Source organism: Dendrobates tinctorius, unplaced genomic scaffold, assembly GCF_039654945.1.
Source record: "Dendrobates tinctorius isolate UK_male_01 unplaced genomic scaffold, ASM3965494v1 ptg000075l, whole genome shotgun sequence".
Classification (NCBI taxonomy): domain Eukaryota; kingdom Metazoa; phylum Chordata; class Amphibia; order Anura; family Dendrobatidae; genus Dendrobates; species Dendrobates tinctorius.
The window spans coordinates 1429196-1445746 of NW_027361743.1; the positions used below are offsets into that span (position 1 = coordinate 1429196).

General features: G+C 48.8%; 1 protein-coding gene across 2 annotated transcripts in view; it reads right to left on the reverse strand.

Moving 5' to 3' along the window:
* ARHGAP42 (Rho GTPase activating protein 42) overlaps window positions 1–16551 on the reverse strand; it is a 373376-nt gene that overhangs the window by 4439 nt on the left and 352386 nt on the right. For both annotated transcript variants that reach the window (XM_073582941.1, XM_073582942.1), the window contains exon 23: window positions 1592–1671. In XM_073582941.1, the coding sequence (XP_073439042.1) occupies window positions 1592–1671 (80 nt within the window). The remainder of the gene's footprint in view (window positions 1–1591; window positions 1672–16551) is intronic.

Consider the following 16551-nt stretch of genomic DNA (forward strand, 5'->3'; position numbering starts at 1 on the left):
ATCAGTTGTTGAAAATACGGTCTTCGTAACTGGAACAGCACAGCTCCGTACACCGCGTAGTGGTCATTCTCAGGTACTGCAGCTCAGCTCCCAATCACTTGAATAGGAGCTGAGCTATGGTACCAAAGATCGTCCACTAAACAGTCTATGGTGCTACGCTGTTCTGGTTCCATGCACTGTGTACTTCCTGTGGCCGCCATCAATATCAAAGTCATGCACAACCCCTTTAATGGATGACCAAGTTATGGAGTACGGGTGATACATATTTCTACATCTGTTTGTTACCTATGACCCTTACAAGATAAAGTCGATGGAAACATTATTATTATTTTTAAAAATATGAGGCAGAAGATTGTTGCATGTCTATTGTCAGCAATCACCGCAGGCTTCCTTTTAGAATGGGGCTGACTGCGTGAAATTGCAGGGACTGGAAAAAACTGTAACAAATCAGCTTATGAGTTGATATGCAAATGAGGCTGAAGAGCTATGGTAGATCCGAAGCCTCCGTCACTCCAGCTCTATTCCCTGCCCAGCGACTCCTCTTCCTCCTGCTTGACTGACAGCCTCTCTTCTGTGTGACTTCAATCAAAGGTGCCGTCAGTCAGGAAGAAGGTGGCGGCGCTGGGAAAAGAGTAAAGCTGGAGTGAAAGAGGCTTCAGATCTATACTAGCTCTTCAGCCTCATTTGCATATCAATTCAAATGCTGTTTTCTCGGTAATGGAGGAACGGACTGGCCATGTAAAGGCATTTCTGGACTTGTCTTTGGCTACATGTGCATATAAATAGTTTGGGGTGCGAAATCCTGCTGATATTCCATTTTAGGCTGTATATTTCCCTGCACATTATTAGATGCAGAATGAGTTATCTAAGAATCTGTCAGTGAGTTCCTTCTGATGAGAGAGTTTGTATGCCAGCCTTTGTGCTGATTTATGTCTACCAACCCCATCAAAGGAGAGCTGAACCTTCACGTGAACATAAATTAGTTGAGAGGCGCTCAGTAAGAGATATGAGCTACAAAATCTGTAAGAAGGCGCTCGCTAACAGATTCTCAGTTAACTCATCCTGCTAACTAGAATGTGCAGGCAATAAGAACAGCCTGCAAAAGCTAAACAGTGCAACATTTTTAAAGAAATCCAATTGCAAAAGTTATTTTTAGCTCAACATATATGCATTTAAGTAAAAAAAATAAAAGAAATTGCTCCCAAAATTTCAAAAATGTCCCTCGTGCCCCTAGAAGTTGTGTCTGCATATGTACATACCCTTTATTACATTACTTTTTCTAAAGATCTGTTTATGTGTGTATTTGTAAAGTGAGTTTCTGATACGTAAATGAGGCCTTTGACTAGTCAAGGGGGGGCGTTAGTGTCCCCAGACTAGTCGGCCCACTTATCATGTGGGCGTAACAACATGGCTTACAAGCGCCGGCGTCATCACTAGCGCTATACTTACCTCGCGCATGTGCATGACTTCATTCCCTCACTGCATGGATCCTCTGAAGCCGGGTGTACGGATGCCGGCTCCACAGAGGCGCACTGCACATGAACGGCAGGCGGCTACTCTAAATTGGGTCTAAGAGAAGTAAAAGACTTACCATTAGAAAATATCGCCCCCTGGGGGAAAGACAGCTCATGACTGTGCTCCGCTTTGCAAGAGTACATAGCTTTTGCTTGGCTACAAAGAAACACAAAAAAATAACCAGGTTATGATCAAACATAAGCCATAGTAAATATGAGTTGTGTCCTCTTCCTCCTCTGCAGTAGGGGGCGCTGTGTTCCAAGGAATCTAATAATACGAATAGGTAAAGCAGAGCCGATGCTGCAAGCTTTACTGTAATCTGACAAATGGCGGCTTAAAGGGGAAGATCAGTCGGGACAATTCTTTTTATTAACTTTTCTGAGAGGACACATTTTACATTTACAGTTTCGGAAAAAACAACTTGACTTTGGATACTCTGTTGGGAGATGTGTATGCAATATGTGTCTCAGTGTGGATACCCAGTGGCTGTAATGTGAACTGCAGCCAGTAGAGGGATTTGCTAGCAAGTCATAATAATGAATTTGCATCCTGAGAGATTTTAGCCCTTAGGCCGGAGTTACACCAGAGAGAGATACGGACGAGTGCTATGCGAGAAAAAAAATCGCAGAGCACTCGGACCAATGTTAATTTATGGGGCACTCCCATCATGCATTTATTTCTCGCCTGTATTATACGTGCGAGAGAAATCAAAGCATGCTACGATTTCCACCGTATCTCACCAATGGAAGTCTATGGGTGCGAGAAAAAAACGGATTACACACGGGTCATAGGTGTGACTTGCGAGAAATACGCATCGGTGTCCTTTAGAACAGCCGGCAATTCATTTTGCGATACAGTAAAATCACACTGACAGGCAGGATTTCATTCATTACACAGTGGTTTACAGCCGGGACGGTAGCATTAGCACCGCTCCCGGTTGTAAACTATTTAACCCTTTCAGATGGATTGCAGCGTGGGACATGACTGTACGGCGGACAGGTATGGGATATTGTTATTTTTTTATTTTGGATTTTTTTTTACAGGAGAACGAGGGCTTTGAATGGATTGGGAGTGTAATAAAGATGGCAAAAATGTGTGTTTAATTATTTCATTAAAAGACTTTATTCTTAATGTGTGTTTTTTTTAACCCTTTCATACTATTGGATTAATAATGGATAGGTGTCTTATTGACACCTCTCCATTATTAACCAGGCTTAATGTCACCTTACAACAGCAAGGTGACATTAACCTCTTATTACCCCATACGCCACCAGCTACAAGGCAATGGGAAAAGAGCAGGTAAGTGCCGGAATTGGCGCATCTTACAGATGCGCCCTTTCTGGGGTGGCTGGGGGCAGAGGCAATAACCACGGTCCCTCTCTAGGCTATTAATATCTGCCCTGACTCACTGGCTTTCCCTCTGTGGCGGAGAAAATTGGGAGGGAGCCCATGCTAGATTTTTCCTTGATTTAATTCTTTAATTTAAAACCTACAGCGCCAAAATTTTACACACACACTACTAACATTATTAGTGAGAGACATATATAAATCTAACTGATATGCAATGGTTTACTGTATGTAAACCATGTCTGATATCCTGTCGGGTTCTGTAATGATTTTACAGAAGCCGACAATTATATATGTGTCTCACTAATATTATATATATAGACTGTATATATGTTTTTACGAATATTTGAGGCTATGGAGCCATTATATGTCCATTTTGCAAGACTGTGCGAATGTCTCGCCATACGGATGTCACATGGATGTGCCTGGATGCGAGAAAATTGCATCCTCGCATTGCACACGGATGACATATGGATCACTGTTCAGGGAACATTTCTGCGATCCTCGTCTATGTAAAACGGACCGATTTTTTATATGTTTTGTGTGACTCCAGCCTTAACCATATTCACGGAGGGTTAAAGGGGTTGTCCAGCCTGAAGATTCAAGTTTGCAATTAGTCTATGTGACTGCAAACTTGTGAATCCTCACATCGTGCACACTGCGCGCTGTAAGGATTCTCCAGAGCCGAGTGTGTGAGGGGGCGGTCATGTGACTGCAAGTATGCAATTTGCATACCTGCGGACACATTTCGACTAGACTGTCTCTGGCATTGCTCAACACACTTGTATTGAGTGGTGCAGCGCACGTCTAGTTGGCTTGTGAAAGTGTGCATGCAAATCACATACCTGCAGTCATGAGCCTGCCTCTGACACCGGAGAACCCTCACAGCATGCAGTGACTGCAGACTTGTACCCCTAAGGCCGGACAACCCGTTTAAGGGTGGACATTTCTGTATTTCACGATGTCTTTCTTGATATAACTCTATAAAGGGGTTGTCTGGCTGGAACAAATCAACACGTATCAGGATAGGTGAGAACGTTTAGGTTGTTAGGGTTCGGACTGCTGTGAACCCCACTATCATCGGAGCAGGAACACTATGCGAGCTGCTCCATTCCAACAGATTCCGAAGATTTGGGTAGAATTTTCTATACTTGTCTATTAACTATATATTTTTTTCTAATGTTGGATAAAAGAAAGTTTACTTATATTAACATAAAGTCACTAAACAAAAAAACAAAGACCACAAGAGGGCGCTACAGACACTTTGCAATCAAGTTCTATTATAGTTACGGCCCCTGGTGGAGAAAGCGTCAAAGTTGCAAAATATTTGCACAAAGCAAGGTTGCGCAACAATTTGGCGACATGTCATTTTCACACCATTTTTAGGCTGTGTGCCCACATTGCGTTTTTTAAGCGTTTCCGCGGCGCTTTTAGACAAGCGTTTCTGCTGCGGAAACGCTTAAGAAAAGCATCCAATGTAATCATAATGGAATCCGCACATGTTGTGCTAATGGTGCATTTTTTTCTGCTGTGGAAACGCTAAGCGGAAAAAACGCAGTATGTTCATTAATTTGGCGGAAACGCACACGTTTCCGCATACATTCAATTGTATTGCAAAAACGCATAGGAAAACGCATGCGAAAACGCTTAACAAAAGCGTCAAAAACACTTACAATAGCGCTTCATAAAATGCATGCGTTTTCCCGGGAAGAGGGCGCGCGTTTCCGCTCAGGAATATTCTGCATGAAAAACGCTACGTGGGCACATAGCCTTAAGCAGGACCAAAAAAAGGGGGACACAGCTGGGGTGTGACGGTGTGTGGTGACCCTAATCGTCAAATTCAGAGTGGTAGCGTTCCTGCAGGTAAACTAACGGTGAAATATCTACTTCACATACTTTGTTCTGCTACATATGTATAGAAAAGAAGCATTTGCAGTCTCGTCTTTTCTCCTTCGTCTCATTGGGGGACACAGAGACTGTGGGGTGTGTGCTTCTGCCGTCTGGAGGCCGACACTAAGTGTACAAAAAAAGAGTTAGCTCCTCCTCCGCCGCATACACCCTCGCCCCCCTAGGCCGGGCGTAACTCAGTTTTTGCTTAGTGTCTGATGGAGGCACACGCAGTCTGGAGCTCCAGACTAGATTTTTTCTTTTTTTTTTTTTTTTTTTCTTCCCTCCTTTTTCTATGAAGATAAGACAGGGGCGACGGATCCTATAGAGAGGATCCGATCTCCCCAAATCATCAACGGGCGACCACGTGTGAGTAACCCTCCACGTGTCCTCTCCCGCACCGAGGGACACATCTGGGACTTTTTGCCAGACAACTATTTTTTAAAAGAGGAGCAACGCATCCTGATAAGAGGATACGGTTTCCCCATAACTTCATCAGGCGAGCACGTGTGAGCAGAACCCAGGGGTCAGCCTCCACGTTGTTCCTCTCCTACAACAACAATGTATGGAGGCCCCTTCCACCCCTTGGTAGTGAGTCCAGGGGCTGAATTGGAGGCGCAGGTGAGCCGATCTAGTTACTGGACGTGGCGAGTACAGGGGGAAGAAACCGGTACCAGAAGTCCCCCCCCCCCCCCCCTGCCGGGGATGGAGCCCACGGCGGATGGCCCTGCTCACCTTTAATATTAGGGGGATCCGTCTCTCCCGCTCGCCCATCGCCTCTCTCCTGGAGCGCACCGCAAGTTTGCCCCGGTGAGTAACGGTAGAGGTCGAGGCCGTTTGCCCAGAGTGGCGTTGCACCCGGACGCCGCACACCGCGTGTACCGGAGTGCGGCCGGAAGCCCGCCGGCGGCCGCGGCCCCCGCTGCAGGAGGAGGCCCGTGAGTATCGCGCGAGGCCGCGCGCCGACTTCCGGTGGTAGCCGGAAGTCCCGCCCACTGACGTCGCATGGGGAGACGCTCTGTATAGGAGCAGGAGGCCTGGAGGTCAAGGGGTGGAGAACGGCGGGCGCACAGGTCCCGGAGCGGAGACTTCCGCCCTACCACCTCGCGTCCACGCATCCGGAGTTTCCCGGGGTACTTCAAACAGGAGTGGGACGCTGCCGGTGGGTGAGTGTAACTCCGTTTGGAGAACCGCACTGGTTGTCAGGGAAGGGGTTACCCTCCTCCTCCTTCTACCCTGCCTTCAGCTTGTGCAAGTATGTCTGCCAAAGGGAAAGCTCACTCTTTCCTTTACGCGGTTTGCGTGTCCTGTGGGATCAGGCTGCCAAAGGCCTGCGAGTGAAGCCTGCGAGTCGGAGCGCGCCCAGGAGCCCCCCACTGTTTCTGAACCCAGGGGTCAGGACCCCCCGGAATGGGCGGTGTCCTTATCGCATTCTATGCTGTCCCTTACAAGGGCAATTGAATCCCTTCAAGGCCCGGGCAGGAACAAGGATGGTGGTCTGCCAGCGGAAGATGGCTCGTCCTCGTCTCAGGACCCTCCAACCGTTAGAGGTCGCTCCAGTACCAGGCAAGCTCATATCAAAAGGGCTCGTTCCCCGTCGGCCGGGCCCTCCGGGGCTTCGGCGGCGGGTATTAGGGCATCCCGTTCCCCGTCGCTGAGCTCAGGGAGCGATCAGGATGAAGGCGAGGAGGAGGAGGCCTGGAATCTAGAAAGCCTGGGGTTCCAGGACTCGGTGGACAGTCTCATTGAGGCAGTCAACCAGACATTAGAGATCGAGGACGATGTGCCCACAGCCTCAGGTCACAAGGTCTCTTTCAAGAAATCCAGGCGACCACATAGAAGGTTTGCCACGCATCCGGAGTTTGAGGAGCTAGTCCAGAAACATAGAGAACACCCGGATAAGCGTTTTGCAATGCAAAAAGCGCTGCAAGCAAAGTATCCGTTTCCTCCTGAGCTCCATAAGGGTTGGGTAGAGTCGCCAGTAGTGGACCCACCGGTATCACGTTTAGCATCAAGATCGCTATTGTCGATACCCAGTGTTTCTTCTATAAAGGACCCAACTGATCGCCTCATGGACGGGCTTGCCCGCTCGGTATATGAGGCAGCAGGGTCGGCTCTGGCCCCCTCCTTTGCGGCAACTTGGGTGGCTAAAGCCATGGTTTCGTGGGGGGACGCTCTGTATAAGGCCCTCCAAGACAGGGATCTGCCCGCGGAGGTCTTGGAGGTGGCAAATCAGATATCAGGAGCGAGTGATTATCTTGTCAGCGCCTCACTGGACGCGGCCGAGTGTTCGGCTGTGGCGGCAGCAAATGCGATCGCCATTAGGCGTGCATTATGGCTGAGGCTGTGGAAAGCGGATTCTATCTCTAAAAAATCCTTAACCTCATTGCCTTTTCAGGGCAATCGGCTGTTCGGTGAGAAGCTTGATAGGCTTATCTCAGAAGCCACAGGGGGGAGAAGTAGTTTCCTCCCGCAGCAGAGAAGTTGCCCGGCATTCAGGCAAACGCAGAGGCGTTTTCGACCCTTTCGTAGCCCCTGGGGGGGGACTTCGGCCAGGGCATACTCCTCCGCAAACGATGGCCAGAGTAGGGAAAAGCAAACCTCTTACAGGGCCAATCCGCTGGGTAGAGGCCGAGGCCGTTTGCCCAGAGCGAGGGGGGCCAGGTCCCAAAAACCTCCAGCTAAATGACTGGAGGCGCTCCGTACCTACGGACGACAGAGTGGGCGGACGCCTACTAGGGTTCAGCCACGTTTGGGTCGCAGTGACACGCGACACTTGGGTGGCAGAACTAATATCGTCCGGGTACAAGATAGAGTTTGTCGGACGGCCGCCACAGCGATTCTTCCGTTCCCGACTTTCCAAGACAGATTCGCAGGCGGAAAGTTTGTTACAGGCTATAATGACGCTACAGCGCAAAGGGGTCATCGCCCCAGTGCCGCAGGGCGAAGAGTCGCAGGGGTTTTACTCCAATCTGTTTTCGGTCCCCAAAAAAGACGGGACTGTGAGGCCAGTACTGGATCTAAAGATCCTGAACAGATTCATCAGGGTCAGGCGATTCCGGATGGAGTCCCTCCGCTCGGTCATTGCAGCCATGGATCCAGGGGAATTCCTGGCCTCGATCGATGTGCAGGATGCATATCTGCATATTCCGATATTTCCCCCACACCAGAGGTTCCTGCGATTTGCGATCGGAGGACGACATTTCCAATTTGTGGCTCTGCCCTTCGGTTTAGCCACTGCCCCCAGAGTCTTTACAAAGATAATGGCGGTGGTTATGGCCATCCTGCATGCACGGGGCATAACGGTGTTACCTTACCTGGACGACCTTTTGGTAAAGGGGCCGTCGTTTCAGGAGTGCCAGGACAATGTCAGTATCACTCTGGATACCCTGGCCCGTCTGGGCTGGTTGATCAATCGGAGCAAGTCGTCCTTGGTTCCAGCCCAAATAATCGTGTTCCTAGGCATGATTTTCGACACCTCCCGGGGGCTGGTGATCCTCCCTCAGGACAAGGCGCGAAAAATCAAGCAAGGGGTACGGAACCTTCTACAGCCGGGCACCAGATCCATCCGGTACGGCATGAGTGTGTTGGGCAGAATGGTGGCGGCGATGGAAGCAATCCCTTTTGCCCAGTTCCATCTCCGTCCGCTTCAGCATGCGCTCTTGACAGCATGGGACCGGAGGCTGCTGTCTCTCAGTCATCGGTGCAAGTTGTCTCCGCTGGTCCGAGGTTCACTCCGGTGGTGGACTCGCGACTCGTCTCTGGTCCAGGGGAAACCCTTTCCCCCGGAACAATGGTTGGTGGTGACGACCGATGCAAGCCTACAAGGTTGGGGAGCAGTTTTCCAGGGTCACATAGCCCAGGGGCGGTGGTCCATTCAGGAGATAGTTCTCCCGATCAACATTCTGGAGATACGGGCAATACGATTGGCCCTGCAACATTTCCAGTGTTTCCTGAGACACCGGCCGGTGCGCATCCAGTCGGACAATGCTACAGCAGTAGCATATGTCAACCATCAAGGGGGCACGCGCAGCCAGGCAGCCATGCGCGAGGTCGGGCTGGTACTGCGTTGGGCAGAGAAGAACCGCGTGGTAATTTCAGCGGTGCACATTCCAGGAGTCGAAAACTGGGAGGCAGATTTTCTCAGCCGACAGGGGGTCGCGGCAGGGGAATGGTCCCTGCACCCCGAGATCTTTCAGCAGATCTGCCAACGGTGGGGGACACCAGACGTGGACCTTATGGCATCCAGAGAGAATGCCAAAGTACAAAGGTTTGTCGCTCGATCCCTCGATCCGCAGGCAATCGCAGCAGACGCTCTGGTGCTCCCGTGGAGCCAGTTTCGTCTCCCGTACTTGTTCCCCCCGCTGCCGCTGCTTCCAAGAGTTATCAGGAAAATAAGGAGAGAGAAGGTTCCAGCAATTCTGCTGGCCCCAGACTGGCCCCGGCGGGCCTGGTATGCAGATCTGGTTCAACTAGTGGTGGACGTACCCTGGCGTCTTCCAGATCGGCCGGACTTACTGTCCCAGGGGCCGATCTGCCATCCGAACTTAGGGGCCCTGTGTTTGACGGCGTGGCCATTGAATCTTGGCTGTTAACACAGGCAGGATTCAGGCGCGATGTGGCGGCCACGATGGTGAGTGCCCGAAAGCCTTCCTCGCCGAGAGTATATCATCGAACTTGGGAAGTTTTTTTCCGTTGGTGTAGGGATCGTGAAGTGGCTCCTCTGGTTTTTTCGATCCCCAACGTACTGGCTTTTCTACAGGCAGGGCTGGACGCAGGGTTGGCTCCGAGTTCGCTCAGAACGCAAATCTCGGCCCTGTCGGTGCTTTTCCAACGAAAAGTCGCTTCCGTCTGGCAGGTTAGGACGTTTATGCAGGGGGTTGCACATTTAGTACCCCCCTATAAGGCGCCGACGGAATCATGGGACCTGAACTTGGTGCTCAGGGCCCTTCAGGAGGCTCCTTTCGAACCATTGCAAGAGGTCTCCTTACCTTACCTGTCCAGAAAGGTCGTTTTTCTAGTAGCTATAACGTCTATTAGGCGGGTTTCGGAATTGGCGGCCTTATCTTGTAAACCGCCGTTCCTGACCTTTTATAAAGATAAGGTAGTTTTAAGGCCAGCTCCTCCCTTCTTGCCGAAGGTTGTGTCTGCATTTCATATCAACGAAGACATTGTCTTACCCTCATTTTGCCCGGCACCGGTGCACAGGGTAGAAAAGGCTTTGCACACCCTGGATCTGGTAAGAGCTCTTAGAAGGTATGTGACAAGGACAGCGCCATTCCGCCAGACAGACTCTCTATTCGTGGTTCCAGAGGGGCGGCGGAAGGGGCTCGCTGCGTCCAGAGCGACTTTGGCCAGATGGGTTCGCCTGACGGTCCAAGAATCTTATCAAATCAGTGGCACGCCTGTTCCGGCAGGGATCAAGGCTCACTCGGCACGGGCAGTGGGTGCCTCATGGGCACTGCGACACCAGGCTTCAGCGGAGCAGGTGTGCAAGGCAGCTACCTGGTCCAGTTTGCATACGTTTGTCAAACATTATAACGTACATACCCAGGCATCCTCGGATGCAAGCCTGGGAAGAAAGATTCTCCAGGCAGCAGTTGCGCACCTCTAATCAGGGGCGCAAATTAGCATGGATTGGGTGAGCTAAGATCCCGCCCAGAGGACTGCTTTAGAACGTCCCACAGTCTCTGTGTCCCCCAATGAGACGAAGGAGAAACATGGATTTTTGTGAGTACTCACCGTAAAATCCTTTTCTCCGAGACGCTCATTGGGGGACACAGCACCCACCCTATCAGCCAGTTGGCATTTACTTATTTTGAGTTATACAAATCCTTGTACAAGGTTTAGGGTGGCCCCTTTTTCAGACATATAGTTTCTTGCCTGAGTTTAAGGCGCGTTCTCCTACTGCTTATGCACTAAACTGAGTTACGCCCGGCCTAGGGGGGCGAGGGTGTATGCGGCGGAGGAGGAGCTAACTCTTTTTTTGTACACTTAGTGTCGGCCTCCAGACGGCAGAAGCACACACCCCACAGTCTCTGTGTCCCCCAATGAGCGTCTCGGAGAAAAGGATTTTACGGTGAGTACTCACAAAAATCCATGTTTTTTGTGCACTTTGATCAGGGCCGGCTTTATGAGTCCCAGTTGGCCCCTCTTCATCCTCCAAGAGTTAATACATAGTTTATTCTTCATCGATAGCGTTGCACGAGGGCTTGTTTTTTGTGATACGAGTTATTATTGTTACCATTTTACTGGTCCACGCGACTTTCCACTGTGTGGAAGGAAAACAATTCTCCTTTTATTTGCTTTGGCCTTCAGCGTATGGCATAAACATTATATTACGCACACGGCGAGACCAACTATGTTATGGTAATTTATTTTTTCAATTTTATGTTATGGGTAATGGAAGGGGGGTGATATGAACTTTTTTAAAAGTATTTATATTTTTTTTATATTTACATTTTTATTGGCTCGCCCCTTAGTGGACTTGATTGCTTGTACAATACACTACAAGTTTTTCACCTGGATTTGGGGATCCTCTGCCATTCTTCCTTGCAGATCCTATCGAGTTCCATCAGGTTGGATGGTGAATGTTGGTGGAGAGCCATTTTCAGGTCTCTCCAGAGATGCTCAATTGGGTTTAGGTCAGGGCTCTGGCTGGGCCTGTGAAGAATGGTCACAGAGTTGTTCTGAAACAACGCCTTTGTTATTTTAGCTGTATGCTTAGGGTCATTGTCTTGTTGGAAGGTGAACCTTCGGCCAAGTCTGAGGTCCAGAGCACTCTGCAAGAGGTCTTCATCAAGGATATCTCTGTAGTTGGCAGCATTCATGTTTCCTTTAGTTGCAACCAGTTGTCCTGTCCCTGTAGCTGAAAAACACCCCCATAGCATGATGCTCCCACCACCATATTTCACTGTTGGGATTGTATTGGGCAGGTGATGAGCAGTGCCTGGTTTTCTCCACACATACCGCTTAGAATTATCACCAAAAATTTCTATCTTTGACTGATCAGACCAGAGAATCTTATTTTTCATAGTCTGGAAGTCCTTCATGTGTTTTTTAGCAAACTCTGTGGGCTTTTATTTGTCTGGCACTGAGAGGCTTCCGTTGGGCCTCTCTGCCATAAAGGGCTGCTGTGATAGTTTACTTTGTGAAACTTTCTTCCACCTCTCTACTGCATCTGTGGAACTCAGCCACAGTGATCTTGGGGTTCTTCTTTACCTCTCTCACCAAGGCTCTTCTCCCACGATTGCTCAATTTGGCTGTACGGCCAGGCCTGGGAAGACTTCTGGTGGTCACAAACGTCTTAGATTTAAGGATTATGGAGGCCACTGTGCTCTTAGGAACCTTGAGTACTGCAGAAATTCTTTTGTAACCTTGGCCAGATTTGTGCCTTGCCACAATTCTGTCTCTGAGCTCCTTGGCCAGTTCCTTTGACCTCATGATTCTCATTTGGTTGTCCAAGATTAAGGCTCCAGTCCGCAGTCACTCTATGTGGATTCTCCGGTGCCGGGAGTGAGGGGGCATGTGACCTTAAGTATGCAATTCCAGGCAGCCACATTCCGACTAGACGTGTCAGATCTTGCTCAATTCACTTCTACTGAGGGAGGTCGTGCACATCTAGTTGGCATGTGACAGCATGTATGAAAATCTTTATTTGATTGGTTTCTTAGGCTCACTGTAATACAACAAGTCTCAGCAGGTTAATGAGCAGTAACATCCCTCTCCCCAAGGTAGAACTTCTAATTTAAGTCCACGAATCTCCGCTGTTAGGTTTTGTGGGGCTGGGTAATCGCCCTGAGGGGATATTATTTATTGGTGGAAGTCAGGAGTTCTTACTTCTTTCTGGCATTTCCCGTGACCTGCGGCCTCGCTGTGGTCAGACACATTTATGATTTATTTATCTTGTGAAGGTCGTTTCCTGTTTATTTGATATGAATAGAGTTCTTTAACGCTTTCTGTTACAGAAAAGTCTTCCAAGAGCCATAACTTTTTCTATTTTTCTGTTGACAAACAGTAGGCATATGAAGGCACTGTAATAAGAAGCAGTGATATCTCTGAAAAACTCTTGCAGGATGTGCCGTTAATGAGAAGAGGCCGCTATCTGCTGGCCAGCCGAAATGAAGTGGAGCCAAGTGGTGCTGGAAGATTTGCAGGGGGAGCGACCTTGCATGCTGGACTGGATCAGGTGACCCACAGGAAGAACTTGCCTGGTATAAAAGCCCTGCTTGACAAACCACGAGGAGATCTGATGCCAGGTAAGAGAGCGGAGCAGACGTGCTCCAGAGACACCGCTGAGACCAACGTGACAGGCCACAGCGGGAAGTCTGTGATATCCAGGTTCCGGTCACCGCCTGGAAAGGTTCAGATTCCCCACAGGAGACCTTCAAAGTATTGTCTACACTGGTCAAAGCCAGGATCTGCGCCCTGTGCTGGTCAAGCCTCCAAGGCTCGATGTCGCCTGTCAAAAGCTAAGTCCTAGTCCTCTCCGCCCTGAGCATAAGAGACTTCCGCTGACGATCAAGCCGAGAAGATCTGTGAGGAGATTGTGACAGAAGAGGCATGCCTGCGATTGTGGAGGAACAGCGTATGTGAGCAGGACCGTCTCTTCCAGCTATCACCTACGGTAATGGGGTCGGTTTGGGCTAGGATTTCAGGATGTGAGGGGGCTGGTTGGTGAGTGGAAGGCTCAATGGGCTTTGATAGACTATGTGAGAAAGACTTGCGGCCTAGCAGGAAAACCCGATGACCCCCCCACTAAGGCCAGAGCTTCAGAGAGAACTTAAAGAGGTTGTCCACTACTTTTTATTAAACCCCCTTTGTATCCCCCCGGGGCCCCTAATGATTATTGTAATTACCTTGCGCTGCTAATTCTGCCTCTGAGCGGCGCTATGCTGGCGGCTGAGTCCAGGTCACGTGACCCCCAGGCAGCAGCCGCCGCTAACATCCGCTGATGTCACATCAATTTCCTGACTCTGGAAATTGATGTCACGTCATCAGCAGGCGTGCCCCAGCCTCTGCACACTGCTGTCGCTCATCAAGAGTGAAGCAGCCTGTGGGGGGTGCTGTACCGCACGTCACAGCCCCGTCGCTCTGCAGTGTCTGTCTCCTCTCCTATCCAGAGGGACGGGGCTGACTGTGGGCAGGGGGGGGGGCTGTGTGCGGTCTGTCTGCGGGGGAGGCTGTACTGGCTGTGCGGGGGGGACTGCCGGCTGTGTGGGTGGACGTATGTCAGTGAGTGACACAGCCAATGATGGAACAGTAGTAGTCCCATCATCCGGCTAATGTGTTGAATGTAAAAAAAAAACCATACAGAACATATAACATACAGAACATACAACATATAACATACAACTTATAACATACAGAATGTATAACATACAGAAAATACACTGTAACATACAGAACATACTACATATAACATACAACATACAGAACATACAACATATAACATACAGAACATACAACATATAACATACAGCATATAACATACAGAACATAACATACAGAAAATAACATACAGAACATACAACACAACATACAGAACATACAACAAATACAACATATAACATACAGAACATACAACATATAACATACAGAACATACAACATACAGAACATACATATAACATACAACACATAACAGAGTACATACTTACCAGTCACCTAATTCCCCGAAGCCATCAATCACCTGTAATAAAAATAAAATAATAAACCAACCTATACATTACCTTTCCGCCGTAGTCCAATTAATAATGAGGGTCCCACGGCGATCTCCTGTGGAGAGCTTCCACATCAGCTGATGTGACCGCTCTCCAGGGGCTCCAGCACTGAAATGACAGGCAGAGGTAATCCTCCCCTGTGTATCCCTCCGCCTGGAAAGAGGTCCCGTAACCCTAACCCAAGCCCTAACCCTAATTCTCAGACAGCAGTGCTGTAAAGTGAGACTCTGAACTCAGGTAACCTCAGTGATGGACTGCAGGAGGCATTGTCTCCTGTCAGTTCATCACTGGGAGGCCCTATAGAACAGTGACATCACTTGATGTCACTGTTCTATAAGGGAGATCGTCGTGGGACACTCGTTTTTAATTGGACTGCATCGGACAGGGAGTATACGGTTGGTTTATTATTTTACTTTTAATTCTAGGAGACAGAGGGCATCGCTTGGATCTGGGTGTGAAATAAAAATCTGAAAACCGTGTTGTGTTTTATTTCATGAAAAGACTTTTTTCTTATGTGTGTGTGTTTTTTTTAACCCTTTCAAAAGATTAATAATGGATAGGCATCTTATTGACGCATGCCTCTCCATTATTAACCGGGCTTAATGTCACCTTAACAGCAAGGTGACATTAACCCCATATTACCCCATATGCCACCGCTACACAGGAGTGGGAAAAGAGGGGCTAAGTGCTAGAATTGGCGCATCTTAGATATGCGCCATTTCTGGGGCGGCTGCGGGCTGGTTTTTTTTTGGGGGGTCCCCCTATTTTAATAGCCAGCAAAGGCTATGCAGACAGCTGCGGGCTGATATTCATAGCCAGAGAAGGGGTCATGGGTATTACCCCCTTCCCAGGCTACAAATATTGGCCCCCGGCTTTCCCCCTCTGGCGCAGAAAATTGCACGGGAGCCCACACCATTTTTTTGTTTTTCTTTTTTAATGAAACATTGTTCATTAATAAACATGGATATATTTATGGATATATCTATGGAAATATCTATGGATACATATATACATATATAGATATGGAAATGTCTATGGATATATATATACACTCACTGGCCACTTTATTAGGTACACCTGTCCAACTGTGTGTTAAGACTTAATTTCTAATCTGCCAATCACATGGCGGCAACTCAGTGCATTTAGGCATGTAGACATGGTCAAGACAATCTCCTGCAGTTCAAACCGAGCATCAGTATGGGGAAGAAAGGTGATTTGAGTGCCTTTGAACGTGGCATGATTGTTGGTGCCAGAAGGGCTGGTCTGAGTATTTCAGAAACTGCTGATCTACTGGGATTTTCACGCACAACCATCTCTAGGGTTTACAGAGAATGGTCCGAAAAAGAAAAAAAATCCAGTGAGCGGCAGTTCTGTGGCCGGAAATGCCTTGTTGATGCCAGAGGTCAGAGGAGAATGGGCAGACTGGTTCGAGCTGATAGAAAGGCAACAGTGACTCAAATTGCCACCCGTTACAACCAAGGTAGGCAGAAGAGCATCTCTGAACGCACAGTGCGTCGAACTTTGAGGCAGATGGGCTACAGCAGCAGAAGACCACACCGGGTACCACTCCTCTCAGCTAAGAACAGGAAACTGAGGCTACAATTTGCACAAGCTCATCAAAATTGGACAGTAGAAGATTGGAAAAACGTTGCCTGGCCTGATGAGTCTCGATTTCTGCTGCGACATTCGGATGGTAGGGTCAGAATTTGGCGTAAACAACATGAAAGCATGGATCCATCCTGCCTTGTATCAATGGTTCAGGCTGGTGGTGGTGGTGTCATGGTGTGGGGAATTTTTTCTTGGCACTCTTTGGGCCCCTTGGTACCAATTGAGCATCGTTGCAACGCCACAGCCTACCTGAGTATTGTTGCTGACCATGTCCATCCCTTTATGACCACAATGTACCCAACATCTGATGGCTACTTTCAGCAGGATAATGCGCCATGTCATAAAGCTCGAATCATCTCAGATTGGTTTCTTGAACATGACAATGAGTTTACTGTACTCAAATGGCCTCCTCAGTCACCAGATCTCAATCCAATAGAGCATCTTTGGGATGTGGTGGAACGGGAGATTCGCAT